This window comes from Trypanosoma cruzi, genomic scaffold (genome assembly GCF_000209065.1).
Source record: "Trypanosoma cruzi strain CL Brener 1047053517055 genomic scaffold, whole genome shotgun sequence".
In the NCBI taxonomy this organism is placed as follows: Eukaryota; Euglenozoa; class Kinetoplastea; order Trypanosomatida; family Trypanosomatidae; genus Trypanosoma; species Trypanosoma cruzi.
In genome coordinates, this window is record NW_001849524.1 from 175,647 (window position 1) to 202,555 (window position 26,909).

General features: G+C 49.8%; 9 protein-coding genes across 9 annotated transcripts, besides 50 other annotated features; all 9 read left to right on the top strand.

Moving 5' to 3' along the window:
- Nucleotides 1–2,419: part of a sequence feature (heterozygous, Esmeraldo-like haplotype) that runs on past the window's edge.
- Nucleotides 14–38: a microsatellite.
- Nucleotides 135–178: a microsatellite.
- Nucleotides 185–245: a sequence feature (AT_rich).
- On the top strand, nucleotides 272–1,561 carry Tc00.1047053511127.350 (hypothetical protein, conserved; the record flags this gene model as incomplete). Its single annotated transcript, XM_816271.1, has 1 exon — nucleotides 272–1,561. The coding sequence occupies one exon, from the start codon at nucleotides 272–274 to the stop codon at nucleotides 1,559–1,561; it is 1,290 nt and encodes a 429-aa protein (XP_821364.1).
- Nucleotides 1,043–1,071: a microsatellite.
- Nucleotides 2,420–2,493: a sequence feature (areas merged during assembly that could not be assigned to a particular haplotype. This can correspond to areas where the two haplotypes were merged or to regions with more than two copies in the genome that were merged during assembly.).
- Nucleotides 2,453–2,479: a sequence feature (AT_rich).
- Nucleotides 2,494–3,048: a sequence feature (areas merged during assembly that could not be assigned to a particular haplotype. This can correspond to areas where the two haplotypes were merged or to regions with more than two copies in the genome that were merged during assembly.).
- Nucleotides 2,696–2,736: a sequence feature (GA-rich).
- Nucleotides 2,782–2,802: a sequence feature (AT_rich).
- Nucleotides 2,882–2,953: a microsatellite.
- Nucleotides 3,049–3,077: a microsatellite.
- Nucleotides 3,049–3,488: a sequence feature (haploid, Esmeraldo-like haplotype).
- Nucleotides 3,170–3,192: a microsatellite.
- Nucleotides 3,258–3,290: a microsatellite.
- Nucleotides 3,344–3,385: a sequence feature (AT_rich).
- Nucleotides 3,489–4,465: a sequence feature (haploid, non-Esmeraldo-like haplotype).
- Nucleotides 3,585–3,616: a sequence feature (AT_rich).
- Nucleotides 3,621–3,640: a microsatellite.
- Nucleotides 3,685–3,723: a sequence feature (AT_rich).
- Nucleotides 4,342–6,327, top strand: Tc00.1047053511127.360 (hypothetical protein, conserved; the record flags this gene model as incomplete). Its single annotated transcript, XM_816272.1, has 1 exon — nucleotides 4,342–6,327. The coding sequence occupies one exon, from the start codon at nucleotides 4,342–4,344 to the stop codon at nucleotides 6,325–6,327; it is 1,986 nt and encodes a 661-aa protein (XP_821365.1).
- Nucleotides 4,466–7,524: a sequence feature (heterozygous, Esmeraldo-like haplotype).
- Nucleotides 4,612–4,631: a microsatellite.
- Nucleotides 6,477–6,508: a microsatellite.
- Tc00.1047053511127.369 (hypothetical protein, conserved) lies at nucleotides 6,662–7,981 on the top strand (the record flags this gene model as incomplete). The annotated part of the gene is made up of 1 exon (XM_816281.1): nucleotides 6,662–7,981. The coding sequence occupies one exon, from the start codon at nucleotides 6,662–6,664 to the stop codon at nucleotides 7,979–7,981; it is 1,320 nt and encodes a 439-aa protein (XP_821374.1).
- Nucleotides 7,313–7,355: a sequence feature (GA-rich).
- Nucleotides 7,525–8,494: a sequence feature (areas merged during assembly that could not be assigned to a particular haplotype. This can correspond to areas where the two haplotypes were merged or to regions with more than two copies in the genome that were merged during assembly.).
- On the top strand, nucleotides 8,133–10,775 carry Tc00.1047053511127.380 (hypothetical protein, conserved; the record flags this gene model as incomplete). Its single annotated transcript, XM_816273.1, has 1 exon — nucleotides 8,133–10,775. One exon carries the CDS (start codon nucleotides 8,133–8,135, stop codon nucleotides 10,773–10,775), a length of 2,643 nt encoding a protein of 880 aa, XP_821366.1.
- Nucleotides 8,495–8,647: a sequence feature (heterozygous, non-Esmeraldo-like haplotype).
- Nucleotides 8,648–9,569: a sequence feature (areas merged during assembly that could not be assigned to a particular haplotype. This can correspond to areas where the two haplotypes were merged or to regions with more than two copies in the genome that were merged during assembly.).
- Nucleotides 9,570–9,612: a sequence feature (heterozygous, non-Esmeraldo-like haplotype).
- Nucleotides 9,613–10,531: a sequence feature (haploid, Esmeraldo-like haplotype).
- Nucleotides 10,532–11,259: a sequence feature (haploid, non-Esmeraldo-like haplotype).
- Nucleotides 10,854–10,878: a microsatellite.
- Nucleotides 11,260–14,205: a sequence feature (heterozygous, Esmeraldo-like haplotype).
- Nucleotides 11,719–11,741: a sequence feature (AT_rich).
- On the top strand, nucleotides 11,989–18,531 carry Tc00.1047053511127.390 (hypothetical protein, conserved; the record flags this gene model as incomplete). Its single annotated transcript, XM_816274.1, has 1 exon — nucleotides 11,989–18,531. The coding sequence occupies one exon, from the start codon at nucleotides 11,989–11,991 to the stop codon at nucleotides 18,529–18,531; it is 6,543 nt and encodes a 2,180-aa protein (XP_821367.1).
- Nucleotides 13,711–13,773: a microsatellite.
- Nucleotides 14,206–20,163: a sequence feature (areas merged during assembly that could not be assigned to a particular haplotype. This can correspond to areas where the two haplotypes were merged or to regions with more than two copies in the genome that were merged during assembly.).
- Nucleotides 18,670–18,691: a microsatellite.
- Nucleotides 19,052–19,082: a microsatellite.
- On the top strand, nucleotides 19,176–21,176 carry Tc00.1047053511127.400 (serine/threonine protein phosphatase, putative; the record flags this gene model as incomplete). The annotated part of the gene is made up of 1 exon (XM_816275.1): nucleotides 19,176–21,176. The coding sequence occupies one exon, from the start codon at nucleotides 19,176–19,178 to the stop codon at nucleotides 21,174–21,176; it is 2,001 nt and encodes a 666-aa protein (XP_821368.1).
- Nucleotides 20,164–20,444: a sequence feature (haploid, non-Esmeraldo-like haplotype).
- Nucleotides 20,445–26,909: a sequence feature (heterozygous, Esmeraldo-like haplotype).
- Nucleotides 21,078–21,139: a sequence feature (GA-rich).
- Nucleotides 21,397–21,424: a microsatellite.
- Nucleotides 21,621–21,662: a microsatellite.
- Nucleotides 21,698–21,721: a microsatellite.
- Nucleotides 21,741–21,793: a microsatellite.
- Nucleotides 22,112–22,143: a microsatellite.
- Nucleotides 22,165–22,187: a microsatellite.
- On the top strand, nucleotides 22,430–24,259 carry Tc00.1047053511127.410 (hypothetical protein, conserved; the record flags this gene model as incomplete). The annotated part of the gene is made up of 1 exon (XM_816276.1): nucleotides 22,430–24,259. The coding sequence occupies one exon, from the start codon at nucleotides 22,430–22,432 to the stop codon at nucleotides 24,257–24,259; it is 1,830 nt and encodes a 609-aa protein (XP_821369.1).
- Nucleotides 24,292–24,372: a microsatellite.
- On the top strand, nucleotides 24,570–25,730 carry Tc00.1047053511127.420 (hypothetical protein, conserved; the record flags this gene model as incomplete). The annotated part of the gene is made up of 1 exon (XM_816277.1): nucleotides 24,570–25,730. One exon carries the CDS (start codon nucleotides 24,570–24,572, stop codon nucleotides 25,728–25,730), a length of 1,161 nt encoding a protein of 386 aa, XP_821370.1.
- Nucleotides 25,894–25,914: a microsatellite.
- Nucleotides 25,932–25,959: a microsatellite.
- Nucleotides 25,994–26,058: a sequence feature (T-rich).
- Nucleotides 26,099–26,909, top strand: Tc00.1047053511127.429 (hypothetical protein, conserved; the record flags this gene model as incomplete). The annotated part of the gene is made up of 1 exon (XM_816278.1): nucleotides 26,099–26,909. A coding segment is annotated over one exon (811 nt), but the record flags the coding sequence as incomplete, so codon positions are not given.

Consider the following 26,909-nt stretch of genomic DNA (forward strand, 5'->3'; position numbering starts at 1 on the left):
GAGGGGAGGAGGGTTTTTTTGTTTTTTTTTTTTTTTTTGTAACCTTTTACAAGGCGCACGTAAGCACATACCCTCTTGTTGACATCATTTTTCTCCATTGCTGCATCGCAACAAGTGGTGGAAGAAGAATTCTTAAAAAAAAAAAAAAAAAAAAAAAAAAAGGGAAAGAAAGAAAGAAGGAAGGAAATATATATATATATATTAGAAATTTTAAAAAAAAATAAAAAAATAAAAAAGAATTTTTACATCCTTTCAAGAAAGGGGCAGGAACATGCTCTCGGAAGAGGATCAACTGTTGTTTGTGGCGGCGAAGGAGGCGCAGTTAACACGCAATGAGGCGGTGCATATAATCATGTCGGACGTTTCTCACTCTGTCTTCTACGGGGCATTTATCCGTGTTCTCTTGGAACTGCAAGACCACCGTGAGGATTACATCGTAGCCCGCGTTGGGGCGATTGCAACGGGTGAAGTCTACGGGGGCTTTTCAAACAATGCGAACATTAGAACAGACAATTATCTGGTGCTGCAGCTCCCACCGCACCTTGCGAAGATCAATGGAACACAGTACCAGTTAAACAGCATCAGCAACTCCCCCATGACGGAAGGGGAGTTTTCTCGCTGGTTAGAAGTGGCAAGGTCGGGGGCACATGCGTTGTCATCGTTGTACGCTCTGGAGGGTGTTGCGCCTGTTGCGTTACCGGTTCCAACGCGAGAGGAGCTCGCCGCCGTTGCCTGGCGATTACGTGGAGTGATTGGCAACTTGGCCCGGCATGGACATGGGGCGCACCGTCAGCGGCGGTGCAGCCAAGTGCAGCCGTCGCAGGCACAAGAACAGGGCCCAGCGACTCCCCCTCCAGACAACTTGTTGCAGGCGCTTTCTGTTTGTCCGAGTAGAAACGCACCCCCATCGGAGGGGAACTTCTCGGCACCAAGTCTCCACAGTGCGTGTGCGGCTGATAATGCATACAACCATGACGGTGTGTCTAACTTTGCTCGGCAAATCACCACGGCTTCATTGGGCCCCGCCAACAGTAATATTAGTCAACAACAACAACAACAACAACAACAGCACCCATATAATCCCCTTTATCTGCAGCAGGCAGGTAACATCAATGGGAGTGTTGAAGGCAGCGGCCCTAGTGAAAAACCGCCTCTCTTTCATGGTGCACTATCACCAATACCAGTATCGACTAGTCCCCCCACTGCTATTGAAATTTCTGTGGCGGAGAGGGAGCTTGAGTTGCCGACACGCCGACAGATTCGGCAAGACATCATTAATAAAATGAATCAGAACGGCGTACTTTTTCCGACGAACATCAATGAGCTCAAGGTTTCCCAGCTGCGGCTTGCAGAGCGTGATATGATTGAGTATCTTGAGCAAGTGCGCGAAGCTATCTCTAGTAAACAGGAGAACTGTGTTGTGTGCATGGATCACGTGCCAACAGTTATTTCACTGCCGTGTCGTCACAAGGTGCTCTGCAGACTTTGTGCGCCCTCCGTGAGCACATGTCCCGTGTGTCGAAGCCAGCTGTTTGAGCTCTTTGAGCCAAAGGAGATCTAGAAGGGAAAGGCAACGGTGAAAAAAGAACGACCGAGAGAAGAAATGAAGGAGGTAAAAAGTCATATTTGTTGTTGTTGTTTTTTGCGTGTGTTTTCTTTTTGAATCAATTTGATGAACCCGCATTGCGGGAACAAATCCCCTTCAGACCTCATGGTATTACAACTGTGTGCCCCAGCAATACGCGGCTGGCTTTGGGCGCTGGTCGTTGCCGCCAGCTCCGTGCCAACAATCCCACGTGGGGAACATTGCTGGCGCCTGGCTTCTCCCCCTCCAGATAATAAGGGGACAATTGAACCCCAGCAACTACGCTGAGGCGGCCGGTGGCATTGCTGGGGGAACGGTCTTCAGTTGGGCTTTTCATTTTGCCATTGAGGACCCCGGGTTGTGCGTCCCCCGGTCCGCCCACACGACCGGGGTGTGGAGATGCCTGGCTGCGGTTTCCCTGTCCGGCAGGCCTGGCAATTGACCTCGACACGCGTGATGCCGAGTTCCGCATGTATTTTACGCCGCGGTGCCCGGGTCAGGCAATTCACCTCCGCAAAAATGCCACTGGCATTGTGGGGCGCATAAATATGCGTTGGCAGCACAGCAGCGACCACATCGCGGTGCCGTACAGGTTGAGATCCGAAGTGCCGCAGTGCGGAATGATTGTCTTTTGGCTTCCCGAAGAATCGCACCCGCGTTCTTTGGTACAGGACTCTGGCAGCACGGTGAGGCATTCAACTATGAAATCAATAGGAGTGTGAGAAGTCATACAAACCAGAGGAAGAAGGAAGGAAAATGAAGGAAGAGTGTGCGTTGGAATTGTCTTTCCCGTCGGTCCGTTTTTCTCTGACTTCTTTTGTTTGTTTGTTTGTTTTTCTATGAACTGCCTCTTTGGGGTGCGTGTTCATTTTTATTATTATTATTTATTTATTTGTTATTGTTGTTGTTGTGGCGTTGCTGCATTGAAGCGGCGTGCATGTAATCAAAAAGAAAAGAAGGGCTGAAGAAGAAAGAGAAACGTGGTGGAGGGGAGACGGAGAGTCGGGGAGAATTCTTTTCTCTCTCTTGTTTTGTTTTGATTTTTCATTATTATTATTTCTTTCCCCGAGTAGACACCAACGCACAGACAGAGACAGAAGGAGTGCGAATGAGGAGAGAAGAGGGAAAGAGGGAGGGGAGGGGAGGGCAGAAATGTGACATGACGTACGTGGAGAAAAGGGCAGGAGAAGTGGTGGATAAAAATAAAAATAAATAAACAAAAGAGAAGAAAACATTTTCTTTAAATGATATGACCAGTCATAAGCAAAACAACCAGAAAAAAAGGAGTGTTACATAATATATAATATATAATATATATATATGTATACGTATGTATACGTATGTATATATGTATACGTATGTATGTATGTGTGTTTGCCTGTTTTTTTGTTTTTTTTGTTTTTCATGTGTGTGTGTGTGTGTATTGAAGCCGCCAGGGCATTTCTGTTGGTGCAGTAGTTTCCTTATTGCTATTATTATTATTATTATTATTTATTGCATGCGTTGACACATGCACAGTTGGATACTTACATATAATTCTTTTTTTTTTTTTTTCGTGTGTGTGCGTGGGTGTTGTTTTTCTTTTATATATATATATATATATATATCTGCAATGCATGTAATGTACAGAATGTGACTGTATGTGTGTGGTTTAAGGTGGGGAGGCCCTTTTTTGTTGTTGTTGCTGTTGTTTTTATTGCTATTGGTGAATCATTGCTACATGTTACACGTTGTGGTGACTAGAAATTGTATTCCCCCTTTTTTAATATTATATATAATACATTATATATATAATATATACCAGTAATACTACTAATAATAATGCTGCTGCTGCTTTGGGAGTGAGCATAAAGAAAAAATAAAAAAAGGGAAGAGCGGGGTGTTTTTTTTTTTTGTGTGTGTGTGTTTCTGTGGGTGTGTGTTTGCTTGGGAGTGGGGCACTCCCCTCTTCATCCTCCTTTTTTTTACCGAAGCAAAGAGGAAGGGAATGGGCGAGAGGAAAAAAAAAAATTAATAATAATAATAATAATTGGTTTTGTTGTTGTTGTTGTTGTTTTTTTTTTACTCACCAACCCACACGCCAGTTGTTTGTTTGTTTGTTTTTTTATAAATAAATAAATATTTTTTTTTTTATTTTACCCCCGCCCTCGCCTCTCCCATCCCTTTTGTTGTTTCCTTGATCAGGCCGGGAGAGGGCTCGCAGCACCGGACCATTTTTGGCGCCACAGACATTCTTCTATACGCATCACCGCAATGACACTTATGGTGGTGCTCTTTGGTGTTCAATGAACGGTGGGTGGTGAAATGCCTGTTTTATGCGGCGCGGTGATTGGAGGAGAAAAGAGGGGTGCGAGGCAAATAAAAAGAAAAGAAAAAAGAAACACATAGAAGGAGAGAAACGGGTTAAGCAAACAGACGGGAAGTGGTAGCTTTCATTGTGTCAACCCCCTGCCTTTTGTCGTCACAGGAGCTCTTCGAATTGGCAATGCCACCGGCCGCCTCAGCGTAGTTGCTGAGGTTCAATTGTCCCCTTATTATCTGGAGGGGGAGAAGCCAGGCGCCAGCAATGTTCCCCACGTGGGATTGTTGGCACGGAGCTGGCGGCAACGACCAGCGCCCAAAGCCAGCCGCGTATTGCTGGGGCACACAGTTGTAATACCGTGAGGTCTGAAGGGGATTTGTTCCCGCAATGCGGGTTCATCAAATTGATTCAAAAAGAAAAAACACGCAAAAAAAAACAAAAAACAGGAAGTACAATGCCAGCAGTAACGGCTGGTGTGTTTGCATGTTTTCCCTTATCAATTTTGTTCTATGACTTTCCATCTGTATGTACGTATCTATTTATTTATGTGCATTTACCACGGAAATGTATGGTCTGTCATGGGTGTCCTTTTTTTTTTTTTTTTTTTGGTTTATTCGTGGTAAGGGGTGTTATCTTCAACTGCCCAAATCCGCTATCAAGCGCGAGTGGATTAGGCGGGGAAAAGGGAGGAGGAAGGTCACCAACAAGAAGACAGAGAAGAAAGATATATATATATATATATATTAGAGAAGGGCAGAATTCGATAAGGCCTGCTGTCGACCGTTGCGGCGACTCAATGATGCATAGAAATATTCATGGTGGAACTACTAGTGCTACTATTGCTAATACTGATAGTGCTCTGTTGAGCCCTCCTCCCCACACTAACGTACCACCACTACCAGCCGGGATGGATCCAACGTATTATGCATTGAGTCTTCTGCGTCGCCGTCGTCTGGAGGAGTGCATCGCCGTCTCGACGCAATATCTCGCTGTCTTCAATGAAAAGATGAGACTGACATCGTCCATGCCGCAGAAACAGGCAGATGGTGTGGATGAGCCGTTGTGGTTCATACAGACACGAGCTCTTATTACGCAGGACTGGTTTGATGAACTTGACGTGGATAATGACGGCGTGGATGAAGTGCTACTGGATGGGGAACAAAACATATCCTCCACTGCACATCGTCCGGGTACATCCCTGCAGCGGAAGGACACCCCAACAGGGACAACAATCCCCACAGGCATGGCGCAGCGACAGGGCACGGCACGCCCCATCAGCAGTCGTTACGGCTACGTGCGGCCGGGGACACAAAGCAGAAACCGTCCAGGCACAATGTCTATCCGACCCATCACATCACGCATGATGCGCATTGGCACAGCGTCGTTGCAGGCTGTCCCTGGTGGCCCTCATATAGACGTGCGGAATTTAAATCTTGAGAAGTATGGTCGTGCGAATCCGATTGTGGCGAGGATTCTGTGCGACTTTTTGCTCCACGTGGAGCACCGGCCGAGAATGGTGCTGGAACTTGGGGCCATCGCACTGGAGCAGCAGCCGAAGGATTGGTGGTGGATGTCACGTATGGGTCAGGCGTACTATCGTCTGGGTCTTTTACGCGAGGCGGAACGTATGTTTAAGGGGGCGCTCACAATTCAGGAAAATGTCGCAGATGTCATGCGACTCGCGAAGGTGTTTACGAAGATGGATCAACCCCTCAAAGCACTGGATCTGCTTTCCGAAGCCTCGAAGAAAAATCCCATGGATCATCACCTCCTCCTTCACATGGCACGCCTGTACGATCAGCTGCAGGATGCGGAGAAGTCGTGCCAGTTATACCGCCGTGTGTTGCAGTTGGATAGTAGCAACATGGAGTCCATTGCCTGCATTGCGGCGTATATGTTTTACGAAAAAAAGCAACCGGAGATTGCGTTGCGTTTGTACCGTCGTCTTTTGCAAATGGGCGTGCAGACAACCGAGCTCTGGAACAATTTAGGTCTTTGTTGCTTCTACAGCTCCCAGTACGATATCGCCCTCAGTTGTCTGCAGCGAGCCGTAGCCATCTCGACGGAGGACGAGACGTTGGCAGATGTGTGGTATAACATTGGGCATATTGGAATTGGCACCGGCGACTTGGGCCTTGCGCACCGCGCATTTAAAGTTGCCCTGGGCGCTAACCCCCGTCACGCCGAAGCGCTCAACAATCTTGCGGTGCTGAATTTAAATATAGGTCAAGTGGACCAGGCCATGAATGATCTTGCCATGGCCATTGAAGTATCGCCAGAACAGCATGAACCGCTTTACAACTTCGCCCTCCTTGCGTTTAAAGCGGGGAATTTTGAGAAGGCGTATAAACTGCTGACGCAGGCACTGGAAGCATGTCCGGATCACCCTGAGAGTGCCTTACTCCAAGCAACACTACGAAAATCGTTAGCGACGTTGTGACGGCGGATGATAACTGGTTGTTGAAATGAGAAGATGTGCAGAACCGTTGGGGCCTCTCCTTCCCTTTTATTTAGAAACCATGAAGGGGGAGGGGAAAATGGGAAAGGTGCCCACCCATTGCGGTAGTCTTTTTGTTTGCGTTTGGAGGCTGTTTTTTTGTTTGTTCGTTTGTTTTTTGTTTTCTTTTTTGCATGTGTGCGTGTGTGTGTATGGTGCTTTGCCTGAATTCCCTTTGTCCTCACTTGGAGAAAGGAGTTGAGAGGCGAGTGAAGGGAAAAAGGAATTTTCAGGAGAAGAAAAAAATAAAAATAAAAAGTAGAAGAAGACCAGTGCGATGTATCACGGTTCGGAGGAGGAATTACGCGCTGCGGAAATGGCAGGTCGCGTGTATGACAATTTGTGCACGAGCACACCACCGGAGCTGCACGGGATTCGTCAACTACACACAAGCCACATTGGCGGTGCCTCACTTGACGGAGAGAACGAGTCCACATACGGGAGCCATAACACCTCAACCGCCCAGCAGTCACAGAAAAGACGCGTGGGTGGAATGCACCCGCAGCACGCTGGTGTGAATGCCGTGGTGGAGATTGCGCGTCGGGAATCCGTGCTGCGTCAGTTATACAACGACAAACTGCGTAGTAGTCTCAGCGCTATTTTTAGTGCTCTCATGAATGAGTTGCCGCGGGATAACATCTTTCTGCAGCTTTTGAGTGACCCATCGACAGAGCAGTACTGTCGTGTACGTGTGGGTGAGGTGGTGGAGAGTTTTCTCTTCTCCGTTCAGGCGCACCAGTACCATAACCTTGCCTCCGAGCTTGCCAAACGTGAGGTGGAGGTCTTGACGCTCTCCGGGCAGTTGGAGGAGGCGCAAAAGGCGCAATGGAATGCGTCGCCTCCCCTTACTTCTTGCAAGACCACACAAACAGACGATCGTATCGACGCCGGCATGAATACCGAGCATCATTCCCGTCTGAAGCGGGGTGAGGGAGTGGGGGGAAAAGAGGAGGAAGAAGAGGAGGAGGCGGCAGCACGCGCGGCACAGGATGAACTGATTGCGCTTCTTGAGGACGTGACTCGTGAGCATGAACTTGCCAAATGTCGTGAGTGCCTGTCCGCACCCATGTCGCTGCTTGAGACAGTACATGCCGAAGGGAACTACCGTGACAAGTACGAGTACCTCTCCGATGTTGTTGGCCATCTTTTTCGCTCTGTTCAGGGGCTTGTGATGTATGCGGAAGGCTCACTCAACAGCCTGGAGTCTCTGCGGCATGGCCTCTGTGGTGTTTGGGGACGTCACGGTAATGAGAGCGATGCCGGCGGACAAAAAACAGTAAACCCGCCCTTGCCAAACCCAACACTCGCGACAGGGCCTTTTCCCTCATCCCTCCCATCCTCCACCGTTTCTGCAGCCGCCAATTCACCCATGCGGCAACCACAAGAACAACAACGATTGGCGATCTTTGAGGAAGAGCGAACCCGACTGGAGATGCTGGCAGCACAATTAAAATATGCACAGCGTCATTGCTGTGAGGTCGTTGAAGGCCTTGGAAAGGGAAAAGAGGAGCTGCAGCGACAGTGCACTGCCCATCAGCAGCAATTGGAACATCTCCAACCAGGTATCTCTCAGAAACAATACGCAAGAGTGGAGTAGAGCTCTGAAAGCCAATGAAAAGGCATTAGTGCAACTCCGGGAAGATCTGCAGCAGTCCTTTGCAACAGAACGTGCTCAAGCACGGGAGCGAGAGAGGGAATTAGAGCAGCGATGTGCCCATCAGTCTTCCGAAGTGCGGCAGGTGACTGAAATGTTAGCGTTGGCGCGAGAACAACTACAAATGGAGGTGGAGCGGCGAAATCAGGCAGAGCAACGGGTGCAAGAAGCGGAAGAAGCTGCCGCAGAGGCACAGAGGCACTGCGGGGTTGCTGTTTCAGATCTTCACCGTGACGTTGAGGCCGAGAAGGATGCAATGGAGGCAAAACTGCAGCATCTACAACGGGAGCTCATTGCACGCCGCGCGGAGGCTGTGTGTGTGCGTCAAGAGAGTATTGCTCTAGATGCCAACGTCACAAAGATGGAATTTCTGCTCGAACATGGCTATGAGCGCGCTGCAGCGGAGCAGCATTATACACTGTTGCTTACAAGAGAGGCGGCAGCACGCGCGGCACAGGATGAACTGATTGCGCTTCTTGAGGACGTGACTCGTGAGCATGAACTTGCCAAATGTCGTGAGTGCCTGTCCGCACCCATGTCGCTGCTTGAGACAGTACATGCCGAAGGGAACTACCGTGACAAGTACGAGTACCTCTCCGATGTTGTTGGCCATCTTTTTCGCTCTGTTCAGGGGCTTGTGATGTATGCGGAAGGCTCACTCAACAGCCTGGAGTCTCTGCGGCATGGCCTCTGTGGTGTTTGGGGACGTCACGGTAATGAGAGCGATGCCGGCGGACAAAAAACAGTAAACCCGCCCTTGCCAAACCCAACACTCGCGACAGGGCCTTTTCCCTCATCCCTCCCATCCTCCACCGTTTCTGCAGCCGCCAATTCACCCATGCGGCAACCACAAGAACAACAACGATTGGCGATCTTTGAGGAAGAGCGAACCCGACTGGAGATGCTGGCAGCACAATTAAAATATGCACAGCGTCATTGCTGTGAGGTCGTTGAAGGCCTTGGAAAGGGAAAAGAGGAGCTGCAGCGACAGTGCACTGCCCATCAGCAGCAATTGGAACATCTCCAACAGGTATCTCTCAGAAACAATACGCAAGAGTTGAGTAGAGCTCTGAAAGCCAATGAAAAGGCATTAGTGCAACTCCGGGAAGATCTGCAGCAGTCCTTTGCAACAGAACGTGCTCAAGCACGGGAGCGAGAGAGGGAATTAGAGCAGCGATGTGTCCATCAGTCTTCCGAAGTGCGGCAGGTGACTGAAATGTTAGCGTTGGCGCGAGAACAACTACAAATGGAGGTGGAGCGGCGAAATCAGGCAGAGCAACGGGTGCAAGAAGCGGAAGAAGCTGCCGCAGAGGCACAGAGGCACTGCGGGGTTGCTGTTTCAGATCTTCACCGTGACGTTGAGGCCGAGAAGGATGCAATGGAGGCAAAACTGCAACATCTACAACGGGAGCTCATTGCACGCCGCGCGGAGGCTGTGTGTGTGCGTCAAGAGAGTATTGCTCTAGATGCCAACGTCACAAAGATGGAATTTCTGCTCGAACATGGCTATGAGCGCGCTGCAGCGGAGCAGCATTATACACTGTTGCTCACAAGAGAGGCGGCCCGGCACGCGCAGATTCAAATTGCTACTGAGCAGAGGGCGCTGCGAGAACGTGAGGCAACTGCACAGCAGTGTTACGAGGACCTTTGTTCTCTGCTGGAGTGCATGCGCGAAGATGAGTTCAAGGCGGAGGCGCAGCAACGCGAGGAGGAGGCTGACACTGAGGCACGTCGACGCATTGTTTCCGTTGAAACGCATACCGGCATTATTCCTAAAAAAAAGAAGAATGACGAGTGTGGCACCGTTGAAGAAGTAGATGATGGTAATGATGATGAGGCCGGCGGAAAGACGCAGGTGTTACTTCACCGTTACGGCACGCCAACGACCCTTACGGGCGTTGTGACATGTCTTCAAAATGCCTACGAGGCGGTGCGGCGTCATCAGCGATACATGCAGAGCACCGTTGACGTTGCTAAGGAGCGTGTGCGGCAGTTGCAACAGGAGGTTGCCACTTTGCGCCCGCGACTGGAGCAGCTGATGGCGGAGTACGAGAAGCAGCAGGTGAATTTTAAGCGGATTTGGAATGAGCAAACGATGTGGGAGCGGCAAGAGACCCTGAAGGGACTGCTTGCAAAGCAAGAGGCCCTTTTAGCGACGGTGAATGTAGAGCGCGAGGCACTGCAGGTGCGGTGGTCAACACTCAGCGAGGAATATCGGGCTCTCGAGCGACGTAACTCGCAGCTGCATGAGCGATGTGCAGTGAAGGAGGCGGAGAACGCACGACTGCTGGGATTTTTGAGGGCCAAGCAGATAACATCTCCATCCTCTTTCTCACCATCATCGTCAGCACCGCAGCAGCCGACATCAACATCATCACGATCGCCAGGTGTTGTGTGTGAATCACCAGCGGAGGCAACGACGAACGCGAAGGAAACCGCGGTGGGAAACTCACCGGAAACACGGCGGACAGAAACTTCCACAGTGCCTAGACACCCTGTGTCACGGGGGTCGTCGAGTGTCGCCGGTCTTAGCGGACAGGCGCGTACCTCATGCAGCAGCTTTCTCGATGAGGAAGCCGCTGTCAGTAATAGTGCTGTTGGAGTGGTGCTGCCTCTAGGACAGCACCCACATGATCGCGGTGTGTGGCGCACGGCATGCCGTCTTGGACGAAGTGCTCGTACGACTGCAGCTGCCACCGCAACGACGGCTGAGGAGGAACCATGTAAACCGAACTGATGGGAATAGAATAGATGGCAATGTGCGATGTCAGTGAGAAATGGCAATAATGATGCATATTATGATAGTATTATACATAGAGAGAGAGAGAGAGAGGGAGGGAAGCAGCGTGAGAGTGATGGCGTGTGTTGATGCGTGGATGGGGCGCGGTCATTGTACTGTTTGACTGTTCAGCCTTCTTCCCTTCTTTCCTCAACACACACACACGCACGCGCACCCAAATTTATACATTTAGACGTGCGGGAACTAAACCTTATGCTAACGAGCGTGAGAGTAAATGAGGGGGGCGAGATGCGACCAGTGGGCTCGGGGTCCCCAACAAGAATTGCGGAAAAATGTGTTGTTGTTCTTTTTTGCGGGGGGTTATGGATTTTTATTTAAATTCTCTCCTTTCCTTTTTCTTTTTTTTGTGCGGGTTTCCTTTCCAATGTAAAGTATAGAAAGAGGGAAGAGGGGAAGAAAAGGATGAGGAGGGACATTCCTTCCGTCTCCACGTCTCGTGCTGAGCCACAGAAGCAGCAGGGAGGGCATGCCACTATGACGTTAGAGAGCACCCGGGCTTACCTGGATCATACATGTGTTCCGCTGCTTATGGAGGCGATGGCTGCCGTCTCGCGGGTGCGTCCCGATGACCCGATTGATTTCATTGCCCATTATTTGTTGAAGCACAACCCGAATCGCCGTGGCACGAACACACAACATCTGGACAACGATCCACGTGGAATCTGGCGTAACTGATTACCCTCTATTAGTATTATTATTATTATTCCCTTTTTGTGTGTGTTCTATATCGTTGTGGCTTTTTTGTTTTTTATTTGTTTGTTTTTTTCTTTTGCTGGTAATGTGTGTTAGTTTGTAATGATGATATCTGTTATTTTTCTCAGTCTATGGCATCACATGCCTACACCATGTGGCTCTCCTCTTTTCTCACCGTGGAATATTGTATATATATATTTATTTATTTATCCCTTCTTAAATACATGTACATAGCTGTAGATAGCGGTGTCTCTTCTTCTATTAAGAATTATTCCTTTGTCATATCTCGGAAACGTAAACAATTTTATATATATATATATCCAAGAGAATTAATATATAGAATTATTACTTGTATACTTGTAAAGATACATTTATACTTATCCGTGGGGGGGTTGCTTTGCAAGGGAGAAGGCAAGAAACGAGGGGGGGGGGAAGGAAAAGTGAAACGTTTCTTTTGATGTCATCCAAAACCGGCACGTCTGCCATTGCTGGACAGCCAAAGGCTGCCGCACTAGTGGCAACGGTCTTTCAGACGAGTCTTGATAACTTGCTTCTCGCGGCAACGCGACACCGTAGCATGATCACACTGCGTGACGCGGTGCAGTCAGCACGTATTAAAGGGTTTACTGCGGAAGATATCTTCCATACATTTGTTCTTGCCTGTGATACGCTTTATGGTAAACGACCGTATCGTCCACTTCTCATGCAGACACTTAGTGACTTGGGAAAAATGGCCTCGTTGCGTATGTTGCCCATGTCATGCAACGTTATTCATGTCATATGTCATCTTGTACAAAAGCTACTGGGTCGATGTCCGAGTGGGAATGTCAACCTCTTGCAAAGTAGTATTCGTAGTACAACAGTACGGGGAAGAAGTGGGTTTGATAGTATTGCAGGCAGCCTCCTGCTGGACGGGGCATCAACTCTTGATGCGGAGTTTCGTGAAGGGTCAACTTCCCAATACCCTGGTAGTGACTCGGCTATAGATACGCATCCACCAGACGAGGAGCTGCATATGCGCATCTTACAAACACTCATGGCATACTTGTCAGCCTGTGAATTTGGCAATGCTGCACTTGCCGATATTATGAGTATCCTCTTTCTTGTCTACACGCAGGCGACACCGGAATCCATGGTGGAGGCAACATGTGCGGCAACGATAGAAGAACGCACGCAGGCGTTGCTTCGTTGCTTACGTAGTAGTAGCGATGCCAAACAGGTGGAGGATGATGGCGCCTCTTTTACGGCGCAGATTCAGGCTGTGGCGTATGCGAAGGATTTGTGTGCCCTCTGCTCCGGGGCCACGCCGAAGTGGTTGAAGTTATCCCTGCCGCGTCATGGCTCGGTATCCGGTGGGCCATCGGATTCTATCTTTGCAGGCATATGGACACCACCACGTCGACTGCGTCTTTTGCTCTTGCGAACTCTCATCACTCATTTCACGGAGAGTGAACGGATTCATTCGATACATGAGACCAACGTCTTTTTCACGCAGTACCTGAACGAGGATGTGGTGTCACTTGTGGTGGGTTCTGGGCGGAACCAATTGCATGTTCAGCGACACCCCGAAGAAAAGAATGTTGAACAGAATGTGGGGACGATGAATCTTGTGGATCTCGTTTTGCCAGACGAGCAACCAAACAATGAGGAATTTTATCTCACGCAACAACTTGGGGTTATTACGATTTCAAAGGCACTGCCAGTTATGCGACACGCCATGCCAATACTTCTTCGACATCACGTAATGCTTGTGAAGTTATGCAGTGAAGGGGAGGATGGGGAGCTGGGGGAAAATGCACGACGCATGGCGGTTGTGCTGACTCTTTGGCAAAAGGTCATTGCAGACCATGAAATTTTGCAGCAGCTGCTTCTACTCACAGGCTCCAATGGTGTCTTGCTTCCAAATAGACCGCCAACCGTATCGTCAGCCAATATACCGTCACCAGAAAAACAAGGATTGCGGCGACCAACACGAGCATCTGAGGATGACGCGGCGGCCCTATTGCTGGACTCCCCTCCTGATCAAGGTGGTGTAATGGCAGATAGCACAAATGAAATGCATCCCTTTGCGGATCTGGTTACTGTCACAGCAGAACTTCTCTCGGATATCATTGTTGCATCGGGTGGAATGCTTAATCTTGATCACGTCAGGGCGAACGATAATAGGAGTCATCCCGGCGCTTCTGCTTCTGCTTCTGCTGCTGCTGTTGGTGGTGGTGGTGGGATTGCTGCCGCTGGTGTTATGGGTGGCGGGAGTCACTGGAGCGCCATTTCAATGGCTTTTTCCCGTCCGCTGCAGTTTTCGAGTACACCGAAGGCAACTCCGAACCAAGAGGACGGTGAATCTTCCCCACCGGAACGGGCATTGACAACTATCATGGCGCAACGACATCCAGCGACAGGGCAGGCGGCGGACATTCTTAGCTTCCTCACAATAACCTCGCAGAGCTTTGCACGGGTGGTAGAGGCATCGAGAGTGGGAAGCTCCCCCACGACAACTTGTAGTGGTCCCACCACCGTTAGCGCACGGGAGGAGTTGACAGCCCTCTTCATCTCGCTACACTCTCCGCTTCTTCGCTGCTTTGCCCTCGCGGCCCAACACCTTCAAGGGGATGATGTGATCCATATGGTCTTAAAGGGCGTCACACATCTTGTGCAGACATCCTGCATTCTCGCATTGCCTGTTCAGCGTGAGAGCTACCTGCAGATTTTTGTCTCACGCCTCTACATGAAGCGGGATAAGCAGTTATTGGAAGGAGAACTGGTGGGGACGCGTTCGAAAAATAGAGTTGCGGATGACTCTGCATTACCCGCCAAGGTCACAGGGGCAGTTTTGGGCGTGGGACATGGTAGAAATTTGCCGGATAAAGTCAAACCACAAATGAAACATGCTACCGCTTTGCGTCGGTCGTTACAATCTTTGCAAGAGAAACTGTACGTCTTGAACTGTGTGATCTCCGTTGCAAACTGCATGGGAGCCTCTCTTGAAGAAGGTTGGCGGCCTGTAGCCTCGTGTCTGATCTTGACAGAACCACTCCTAAAGGATTATCATCGTCTAATGGAGCAGCAACAAAAGCAACCGCATTATGGGGCTGTGGACGAAATAACGCTTCAAGATGCTTTGCGAAATGCCGATCGTGTTCGTGATGCGTTGCAACTCCTCTTTATTAACAATGCGTTGTTACCAGATAGTGTGGCTTTGGAGGACCTTTTGAAAAGCATTGTCATGGAGACTTGTAATTGTGCGCCGTCGAGTTATTTGTTATCCATACGCTTGGTTAGTGAATGCTGCTCACTGGCGCTCATGACAGTTGCCGCAGGTCGAACAGATGTGTCTTTTGCACAGCTGCGGCGGCTGTGGGGTACTGTAAAACCGCTTTACTTGCATGTCTTTGACCCTGTAAACATGGTGAAGCTTGTCCGAGTTTGTCTTCACTCGGAGCGCATGATGGAGATGGTGGCGGGAATATTTGAGCAACTCGTGGAAGACATAGCGGTCGTGACGGCGCAGTTCTGCCAGCGTCTCAATAAAAGCTTTAGTGACATGAGGGCCAAAGAACAAAAACAACGAGGAGAAGAGAAGGATGCAACGTTGACGTTTCATTTTGCGGCTGGGCCGTACGCCACGGCAGCTCTTGTGGCGCGTCTTTCGTATTTGTGTTCATCGCCCACGCGGATTCAACAGGGCACAACTTCGACGAAATGTCTTGTACACGACAATGGCGATGTGTCGAAAGACGATGTTGAGACGGAACGAAGACAACTTCTTGCCTCGCCAACGGAATTACTTGCGGTGATTTATGGGTATCTGCAGCAACCCCGACAGCGTCATGAGAAGATGCAGCAAGAAGATGTGGAGGAGGATGTGGCAAAGAACGATAAGGAGGCGGTTGAGACTGTGACGCGTGGAGCCTCTTTGATGGTGTTGAAGGAAGTGCTGAAACTTGTTCAGGGATTTGGTGAGGAGCTACGTGGGGCGGCGTGGGAGCATTTGTTGCATCTGCTTCGACACACCGCCGCGCCGTCTGGGGCGAAACGACATCCCCATCCCACTACAGCTCCTTTGACGAGTGTGAAGCAGAGCATTGGCATCGCCTTCCGTGCGCTGGAGACGATTCAACACTCATGCATCACAAGCCTGGATGACGAGGGCCTGCGGCAACTTATTCGCTGCGGCGGTGCCTTCATGACGCAGCAGTTCCCCGGTTTGGAGCATCGCCTTAATATTAACCTCAGTGCTGTCCAGCTGCTGTGGTCCATCGCCGACTATGTCGTTTCCCGAGAGAAGGGTGATAACAAGAATGATGATATTCTTTGGTGTACATTGTTGATGCAGCTTTACGACGGCTGTCTTGACGTGCGTCCAGAGGTGCGGCAGAGTGCACTTAAGACACTATTTTCACTTCTGCAAACATACGGTGGACGCCTCTCGGCAGAGTGTTGGAAATGTGTATTTATCGCCGTATTAACGCCATTGATGGAGGCCACTGTGCAGGCAGCCAATACGTGTGTGGTGAATTCAGACACTTTATCAATGCCGGATAAATTGCGGTTCCGCCGCCGCTCTTCCGTGACGCAGCAGTTGAGGCGCGGCTCCTCCGACTCGGGCTTCACATCGTTTAGTGATTCCGCACAAACTCTGTATGGGGGATATGCCAATGAAGAGGAGCAGCATATTGCCATGCTCCTGGCACACCTCGGTGAGCAGCCTGCCCTGTTTGAAAGTATGCGTGTGACGATAATGGACGCGGTGTGTCGTGTGTTTGTTTCACACTATCAGGCGATATGTACCGTTCTCTTTGTGAACTGCAGTGATGCACAGCAACGCACGGATAGGGAGATGCTGCTGCGAGAGACCATTTCTCTTTTTATTGGATTGTGCGAGACGTCCCAATTGGTGGCACGAACGACGAGTGGTGAGAGCTCCGCCCTCTCCGCAGTACGTGCGTTGCATGTGTTGATGACCGCACCAGGCATGACGTTGTTAACCGAGAACGAGTTGGAGTCGGCGTGGCGTGCGATTGAACAACTTCTGCGCCGCGATGGTGACGGGGCAAATACGATGCGGAAACAGTGCACCACGGCTGTGGTGTCGACAATTGTAACATCACTGGGAGATGTGGTGGCTATGAGGATTGCCGAAAGGGAACAACAAAAGCAACAGAAACAGCAGCAACAGCGTCATCAAACAGATGCATTGGTACCGGCGACAAATGTCAAGGCCCCTACGTCTTCCACCTTCTTTGAGCAGCTGTGTCACGCCTTTTCCTCAACCCCATCCGGACTGAGGGGTGGTAATGGTGGTAGCACCGGCGGAAGGGCACGTCATGACTACTTTCCGGATTACATCCACATTGTGCAGGAAAGTCTCTGCTCATTTGCTGTCGCAGACTCCTATTTCTTCCCTAGCAGAGTGCAGACGGCGGTCATTGGAGTTTGGAAAACACTCTGGCCAATGCTCAATGAGCATGAACGGGGCGCCATTATAAAAATCGCGCTGCAGCAATTCCCAACTCGTCACAGCATCATGTCTTTTATCACGCAAGGAACAAATTCTCGCGGCAGAAAAAATAGAGAAGGGGTAGAGGAAAAAATAACTCTCACTGTGACAATGGCAGAGCCATCGCCATGTCAAAAGGAGGAAAAAGAAGAGCGCCAAATCTCATTGTCCGACTCTTTGCCTCCTGGGGCCCATCCAAGTTTTCTCTTGGCGCTTATGGACTTTTTTCGCTTTGTTGCCACTGAGAGTGAGGGGGAGGCTGTGGCGGAAAACCAGCAACAGAAATATGTTATGTTTAATGCGGCACCTGCATTGATACGGGCGGCCGGCGTGTTGTTGCTGCTTGAGTATGCCTCGCCGGCGTTGCTTGAGGCACCAGGTTCGGGCTTGCTTTTTCGCATCCCTGCCGACTTCTTTGACAGGGCGGAACGATGTCTCACCTTTTTTCTTGTTGATACTCTCTGGGGTGGGAAATCAACCCCCTTGTGTAAGGCGCCATCTTCAACACCACCAACGGTGATGTATGGCTTTTCTGCTTCCTTGGCAACGAGTCGTCGAGAGGGTCTCTTGGCGTTTGCTTTTTTGTTCTCCTCGCTTGTGTCAATTGCCAGCAATCAGCTTGGTGCCTTTACGAAAAATGGATTACACGATGTTTCCACACGTGACGAGACGCCTGAGCACCTGCGGTGTGCGTCGCAGCGTCTTGAAAGTCTGGTTGTGTTGATAGGCGAACTCATTCCAAATGTCATTCGCCGATCCGGGGATTTGGCCTCCACCACGGAGTTGCTCTCCGTACTTGTGCCCTCCTCGTCACTTGAGTCGCCGCTTTTAGCCGCTGTTGCGAAACGCAGTTTGGACGTTCTGCGCCGCTGGTCGGTGTCTTCTTCACCGTCATCACCGCTCCTGTCGCCGTCATCTGAGGAATCTGCTGAGGCAAGGGGAAAAGTCACCGCGGTGGGGGCGGAGGGGTCATCATCATCGCGACAGAAGGATGACGACACGGAAGGGCCCCAGATGACCGCTGCGGCCGATGCCGTAGCATTATCAGTAGAAGGCTCTGACTTATCTCTTGATGGTGAGGAGTTGAGTAACAGGCTGAAGAGCGTGGCACGGGCATCAATGGGCGCCCGCAACCTGGCGGTCCTTCAAAGGTTTCTTTCCAACACCGCCAATGAGGAGACGCGGCAGATGATGAAGACCACCTTACAGACCATTGTGCTTCTGTATCCACCCAACCTCGAGAATCAGAAGCCGCCGTCAGGGTGGCGCTCCTCTGGGGTTATGCCTGCCGCTATTGAGGGTAATGGTGCATCAGACGAAGTCAAGAATAATAGGAAGAAAGAAAACGACACAGGTGAGGCACGGGAGGTGCTGCAAGGTATCCTGGTGGAACTAGCCCGCCTTGTCGAGCACACTGGTGATGATGCGGAGCTCCGCTCCATGCTCTCAAGAGCCATGTTGGGCATTTGTGCGTCCCTAGGCTTTGTTCCTTCAGCGTGAACGCAATACTGTTTGTTTGCCATGTGCATGGGTCTGCGAGGAGGAAGAAAAGGAGGCAAAGTAAAAAAATGAATTAGGGAAGGGCATGAACTGTTCTAACTGTGCATTTTTTATTTTATTCTTTGTTTTGTTGCTTAAATATATATATATATATATATATTTGTTGTTGCTGTGATTGTTGTGATTCCTTGCGGGCTCCGTGGTTCGTTTTTCTTGTATGTGTGCGTGTGTGTGATGTAGAGCTGGTGTTGCGTGCCGAGTACGAACGCCGATGCTTCTATTTACTCACTGCGGGGAACCCCTCTCTTTCTTTCTCTCTCTGTCATATGCATGTCTTTCTACATGTATGGATAGATGGATGTGTGTTTGCATGGATACATATACATGTGTCTTGTGTTGTGACTCATTAATATTATTTTTACCGTTGGCTGTTTTGTGTATTTTATACCAGCAGGAAGGTCCCCTCCTATACTTTGCACGGAGGCTCACACAAGCACATACGAGAGGGAGAGAGAAAGGGAGATAGATAGATAGATAAATAGATAGATAGAGACACGTATTATTGAACCGCCGTTGGCTTGTGAGGGGAAACGTACAGAAGGAGAAAAGGTAAAATAAATAAATAAAAGGGGAGGGGGAGAGGGATGTCGAGTAATGTCAAGCAGCTTAACGCGCTGCGCAAGGAGGAACTTGTGCAACGGGTTCTTGAATTGGAGGAGGAGAATTTGTGTATGCGTCAAGAGATGGAGCAGCTCCGTCGGCGTTCAACCGTTACCAGACACTACGACACAAACTCTCTTCCGTCCCTGCAGCGGTATTCAGATGAACCGCAGCCTACTGTCAGTCCCACAGGGATAGGAAGGCCCTCTTCAAAAGTGAAGAAGGGAAACACGTACACGGTATCTTTCTCTGTCATGTTGATTGAAAACGGTACGGCCATCTCCGTCCCGCTCTCCTCTGTTATTGATAAAAGTTACATGCGACCCGACCTTCGCGATGCCGATACGCCCGTTGTGGCTTCGTCGTTGATGCGCGATGATTACGATACGGAATCGTTTGCACGTCACTCGATGGACAGCCTGTGCGTAGACCGTTCACTCAGCGCGAGTGCCGATGAACCGCTTGGTAGAAGTAGTGAGTTACATGGGGTTTCTCTGGCGTGTGCCACGACCTCTGTTGCTGGGGGCTGGGTGTGTAATGGCAGTGGTGGTAGACCATCGGTCTTACTTGAATTTATTCCCACGGATGATGCTAATGAGCCTGTACCACAGGACCCTGCGTCGATTCAGTCGGCCCTGGTGTCATCACAGCCGCGGGAACAACAAGAACGATGTCAACAGGGACAAGATGGACGTCATTGGAGTGTTCGTCATGATATTCGTCAACTGAGTTTAGGACGAGTATTAAATAAACGCTCCATTTCGTTAGATCCCGATGCGCTCGTGTCACACCACACGCTTCGCACGTTCCATAAGCAATTACTGGATGGCTGTGGGGTCTTATCCCCTCTCTCCTCCTACGGCAATGCCATTTACCACTACATAGTGAAGACGTTTGCGGTTCGCAATGGCTGTCGTCATAGCCCCTCCGATATTGAGGGTTTTGGCCGCACATTATGTAGCCTCTGTGGGGAGGTGAAGGCCGTCCTACAGAGGGAACCACGACATGGAAGTGTTGTTTCCCCATGTTATGTCTTTGGTGACCTACATGGTAACTTTTTGGATCTATTCTACTTTCTCGATAATCTTATTTCGTTTCAGGATCTGCGTTACACCCCGCACCGCTTTCTTTTTCTTGGTGACTACGTGGATCGCGGGGAGTTTAGTGTAGAGGTGCTGGCGTACCTCTTCGCCATGAAAGTGCTGGCACCAGAGAAGGTGCTGCTTCTGCGTGGCAATCACGAGGACACACTCGTCAGTGGGGACATCTCCGGATATGGCGACAACAGCTTTCGAGCGCAATGTCAAAACCTTTTTGGCCACGCTCTTGGTGAGGAACTGTGGCACCGTGCAAGTGAGACATTTGCCTATCTCCCACTCACTGCGAACATTGATGGGCGCATCTTCTGCACCCATGGCGGAATCCCACGCTACCGCGGTGGTGTAGATGACAGAATGCATATATTAAGCCGGAGCGATTTTCCTGCATTTGAGTCTTTCTTTCAAGTTTCCGAAGAGGATACGGCATACATGCGTATGTGTCGGCAGATGGCCATGGACACATGTTGGGCCGATCCCGCTGAGGATGAGAGCACACTTGACAAGTGGGGTTTTGGTGCCAATCCGCGCGGTTCTGGCGTTATTCTCTTTGGCTCCGTTGCCGTGGATCATTTTCTTTTAAATCATAACTTTGAATACATCTTCCGTGCCCACCAAGAGAAGTCAGATGGGCTGAAACTCAGTAAGAGTGCCCGGGTCTTTACAATATTTAGCACCAGCGCGTATGTTGGGCACGAAAACGGTGCCGGTGTTGTACTTGTGGCGGATGGGAAGATTCGACTGATTATTAAAAGCGCCGATGACACCGCTCGTACACCAGTAGTAGTGGAGGAAGAAGACAAGGACGAAGAAGAAGAAGAAAAAGAGGAGGAGAGGGAGAAGAAAAAGAATGAAAAAATGCGAAAATCATCACATCTGGCGAGATAATCTTAGCAGCATCCGTGAGTTAGAGAAGAAGAAGGAGAAGGAGGAAAACGGCAATTGAAGCAAAATTTTACATGCACAGCATTGTGTGTAGCGTGGGTGGGTAGAATAGATGAATCACGGTGAGGTGGTGTAAGTTATTCCAATGCAAAAAGTACATGGACATTTACAACATACATGGCGGTCGTGGTAGCGGCGCAGAGCATGTGTGGTGGTGATGGTGGAAAGGGAAAGAGAGAGAGAGAGAGAGAAGCGGAGTGTGCGTAGGAACGAATTAAAACTAAAGAGGGGGAAAAAAAAAGATGCAAATTGAAGGAATAGAAGTTAAGAGGCATGATGAATTTGCAAAGGCTTCAAGAAAGATAAAAAGAAGGAGGGAGAAAAGGGTGAGAGGAAGCATGTCCCTTTCCCTCTGTGTGTGTTTTTTTATGGGCTTCGGTGTCTGTCTTCTTTTTTCCTTTCCTTCTTTCTTTCTTTCTTTCTTTCTTTTTGTGGAACCTCGATTTTTCGTTGTGTCGTTGTTGTTTCTTTTTTTTTTTTTTTTTTTTACGGCTCACTTTGCTTTGGTGTTTGCGGATTTGTTTGTTTGCTTTATTGTTTTTTTTTTTGTTTTTTGGTTTTGTGGTTAACAGGAGGCGTGTAGGTTCCTCCTTCTCATATTTTTTTTTTTTTTCTGTTTTTGATTCCTATTGCAAAAGGGGGAGGGGAAGAGCGTAGGATGCCTTTACGGCCGTCTAATGGATGCCTCCTTGTGACTGTGACTCATTGCCAGCGGAGAAAGAAGGAAGAATACATGCATGCAGAATAAACGAGTAGAGCCATGTTTCCATACACACATATTTATATATAAGCGTACATTGCGGCCGGTCCGATAATGTTGATTGACGGTTGTTTTATATCATCTTATTTTACCCCTGCGAAAGGAACTTCATTTTTCATTGCTGTCGTTGTTGTCTTTGTTGTTGTTGTTTTTCTTTTGTTTCTTTCCTCTTGTGTGTGTGTGTGTGTGTGTGTTGCTACAGCCTCCTAGCAATCCGTCAGGCGTCAGTGAGGCCCTCACGCACACACACACACAGATACATATATTTGGGGTACAGGGAACGAAAAAAAAAAAAAAAAGGGGGGGGTTAGGGGGAGGAGAAGAGAGAGAAAAAAGAGAGCAGCGACCCGACAGAAACAATTACTGTCTCCATTACACGCGTGAGGTTGACAAAAGGAGGAAAGAACACCGGAAAGAAAAGTGGGCTTTTGACAAGATGAGGGTGAGTGAGGATAAGAGGCTACGTGGCCAATCGCTGGTGCCGGGGCAGCGGAATGTGCATCTGGAGCCTGGTCTCACCGTGTCATCCCTTTTCGATACTCATTCCGGTCATAAGGAGAAGGTGGTGCGGGTGTTTGACGAAAAAGGGTGTTTGACAACACGTGAGGTTGGGGTAAAGCGCTTCCAGTTTGCACGACTCTCTATCTTTTACACGATACGCTCATTAACGTGGCCTGTTCTCTGTACGTACTTACTTCTGCTTTATATTGCCATCCTGTTTGCGTTTGCTATGGTTTACTTTATCTGGGGAAACGTGTGTGGGGCGTGGGAGGACGCAAAGTGGGTAACTGCACTTTACTTTACCATTGTGAGCTTGGCAGCGAATGGTGGCTACTTTGGTGAGCCGACGGATACCATGTTGCAACCTGACCACACCTGCTTCACTGGTCGTACTGTCCTAGTGATGCTACTGTCGTATACAAATATCATATTTGTCGGGATTGTGGCGGCACTTGTTGTGGGAAAGGCGGAGTACGGCGGTAGGCTTAGTCAGCGCATTGTGTTCAGTGACTTCTGCTCCCTGACATCTGTTCCAGGACGCCGGGACCGCTGCTGGCGACTCACCTTCCGCATGGCGAACAGCGATAAACAGAAACCGATTGCCCATGGACGACTTCGTCTGTTTATCGTCACTGCAGAGTCACTCAAGGACCGCCGAATGAGCCGTGGGGAGATGAGGAGACAGAGCCTCGCAGAGTTGCCGGAGGAGCAGCGGAGCAGCAAAGGCGGAGGAAAGAGTTGGCGTCAACGACTGCCGCACGAGATGTCAATTGTCAGTATGGAGCAAGAAGAAGGGGGAATTCAGTTGTTACGTGCGAGTGCCTCCTCCTTGATGGAAGACCTGTCGCCGGCGGATACTTCTTTGGCAGTAACGCAGGGGCAGCTGAGCCCAAAGTCCCCACGTGGGAGGCAAAGAAGGGGGAAACGACGTCGTCACGAGGAGCAAAAACCGCCAGGGACGAAGTGTGAATTAGCGACGGGAGGAGGGAAAGAAGGCGACGAGGATCATGCCGCGCAGACGAAAAAGACGTGCATAGGGTCGGCGTCGACATGCGGCAGCACAATCGCTGTGGAAATTTCCGAGCAGGGCCGTGGGATCAGCGATCCTTCACCCTTCGCCGAGGCAGGGATCGAGGCTGCACAACACCAACGACACCAGGGGCGCCTGCCGCTGAAACACCCTGCGATTCCTCAGCCCTCTAGCTCTTTTGCGGCTGCTGCTGGTGTTTTTGCTGCCGGAGGAAACCATGAAGATGAAGATGGTTTTGAACGGGTAAGCATCCACGTGGAGGAGTTGCGCTGGACGAGCAGCAATGAACAGTACTTGGAGGCACGTCAAGGTCAACTCTCCCTGTGGTTTCCAGTGAGTATCACGCATTTCATTGACCGCCGAAGCCCGCTTTTCCGCTACGTGGACCAGGAGAAGATGGACCCAGCAATGCTTCTGTCACAGTCACTTTCCTCTGCGTCACCCACGTTGAAGACCACCGGTGAAAAAGGAAATACAATAGGTTTCTTGCGCTCTTTTCAGATTGTGGCGACGTTTGACGCGACGGAAATGGAAAGTGGAGCCACAATCGTGGCAAAACGCACGTACACACTAAATGACATTATCACACATTATCGTTTCTCCAATAAAATGGTGCAAATGCGACATGGTAGCAATGAGGTGTTGATAGACTACCATTACTTCAATGAGATGATTCCCGTTTCAGGGATGGAGCCCACCTACACCAGCACCTCCGAGAGTGGTACAACACTTTAAAACGCGGAAGCAATGTAAAATACATGATTGCCTCTGTTTCGTTTTTCTTGTGTGTTTGTTTATTTGTTTTTGTTTTTTCTTTTGAATGCTTGTACGTATGTGTGTGTGTGTGTGGGAAGGAGGGAGGGAGATGGAAAGAGAACGGGGAAGCTTTTTTTTTTTTTTTTGTTGTTGTTGGCTTCCCTTTTGATTTTTGTTTCTACTGCTACTGCTGCTGGTGGTGGTGGTGGTTTAAACGGTTGGTCTCCGATGAATCGAGGGGAAAAATTAATTTATTAGTGGGTTTTTATTTTGAAGGGCAAATTTAGGCATGGAGAAGTACAGAAAGTACGGCGATGCCGCGACGGGTATCAACCCCTTTGTGCTCATGCGGACGCCTACGACATTTTCTGTGGTCGTTGCTGCGGTACTTTTTCCGCTGCGCCTTGCGGGGGCGTTGTTATTTTTGCTGGCACTCGTTGTGCTGGATCTGGCGGCATATTTCTTTTTCCTTATTCCTGGTATGTCGTGTGTGTCGTGGTGCCTGCTTGCGCCATGCCAGCGGGAGCTTTTGCGGTGCCTGCTCTTTGCTCTTGGCAACATTGGCATCACGCGGGCGTCGCCGAGGGCGACGGCGGTGGCGAACGCAGCAGGCGGCGATGCAACTCCGGTGGCAGGGGACGTGGTGGTTGTGAACATGCAGTCCGTGTGGGATATGTGCGTGCTTGAGGTGGCAGGGCGGTTGCCGTTGTGCGTGGTTGCTTTCTACATCGGCGGAGCTGCCGGGGCGAACTCGGGAGGGGATGCAAACAAGAAGAAAACGGACCATGACAGTCGTCACGACACGCTCCTTGTGATGGAACCCTCTCCGTTCCAACGTTGGCGTGTGTGGTGGCATATTTACCACACAGGGTCGTTGGAGTTTCTTCGTGCCGCAGCAGGTGGCGATTGTGGTGATGACAAGAGCAATACTGAGCCGGTCCTTCACCTTGCCGCGCTGCAGCAGCGATGTGAGCGCATTGGTGTGCCGATTGTGCTCTTTGCGGAGGGCAGCTGCACCAACGGCAAAGGGATGCTGCGCACATCCCCGCTTTGGGTCCGCACCACCCCGAGGCGAGTGTTCGTCTGTGCAGTGGATTATGACACCACGGCGGTGCACACGGTGTTACGTCCCCATCGACTTTTGTCGTTTATTTTTTTAATGAGTGCATCACTGCATGGCAGCCGCGATCCGGCGTGGTACAGCCCGCCGTTCCCCACAGCTACGGTAAGGATGGTTACGTTGCTGGAGAGCTCTCTGAGCAGCAACAGCATACTTGCTACTAAAACTACTGCCGGTGACGGCGCTGCTGTCATGTGGGAGGAGGCAAAGGTGCGACAGGCGTTGTGTGCCGCATCCAAGTCGAGGCGTGTGTTGGCGGTTGGGCTTCATGAGAAGTGCGGCTACGCGGAGGCGTGCGTCGGCGTGAAAGCAGGGAGCGTCTTCAATTGACTGGCGAGCACATGTGTTCCACAGACTTGCACCCAGTCACAGGCACACATACAAAAAAAAAAAAAAAGGATGGGAATGAAGAGCAAGAAAACTTGGAACAAGGGAAAAAAAAGCTTTTTGAGGAAAATGAGGGGTATATGTCGTGTTGATTTCATTTAAAAGAATATATATATATATATATATAAGTCTTTTTGCAATTTAGTTTTTTTGTTTGTTTGTTTGTTTGTTTTACTATTTTGTCCTGTACATTTGTCTTTTTGTAATTTTATTTCTTGTTTTTTTGTTTGTTTGTTTGTCTTTCCTTCTTTTTTTTTTTTTTTTTCTTTTTAATTTCTAAGGGCCTTTGCGTTTGTGGACGGCGACGGCACATGTCCCAGCCACACAATGGATACGAGCAGTTGCCATGGTGGAAGCGGATTGCGCTTGATGATGCGTACCGGCGGCGTATTAGGAAGCTCGCGACGCAGCGTTACCGGGAGGAGTTGCACCTGCTGCAGGAATTTCCACGCGAAATTGCGCCCGCCGCCTGGGATGACGGCAGACCCATCCCCCAATCATCGCAGCACATTTGCGTGGAGGATGGGACGCGTGCGTGGGCCACAAAACACCCAGAGAGTATAGTGAAGGTGTCGGGCTTCCAAAAACTGCAAACTGCCGCCGTCGCCACCGTTATTTCAGGCCCCAGAGCGGAAGAAGACGAGGCATTTATTCTTGAAGAGGTACGGCGGTTGTACAATGAAGAGAAGGCGTCGGAGCGTCTTTATGGGTTGTCTTATTTCTGGAATCGTCAACTTCCACCAAACGGTTTTATTCGTGTGTGGCCCAGCCCTCTATCTGCCATGTGGCCCTCTTTACTCATTTCAGAGCCTTTCACACCCATGTACAAGACACTTTCCGCCCCAGGGAGTAGTGCCGAGTTGCCACCAGGGATGAACCCCACGTGTATGACAGACCCGCTTTGTGTGCATGTTTTCCGCAGAAATGGAGAGTACCTTGGGGCTTGGCGTCAATCTCTATTTCTTATTCGTTACAAAATTATTTGCTGGGCGTTACATGAAGAGGAACGTCGGCGCACATGCGGTGCCGTGGGTCGTCCCGTTCTTGCATCCGATAAGGCATTCCCAGATGCCGCTACTACGCAAATGTTAAAAAATGTTCCGGAATTTCAGTTGCCTCTTT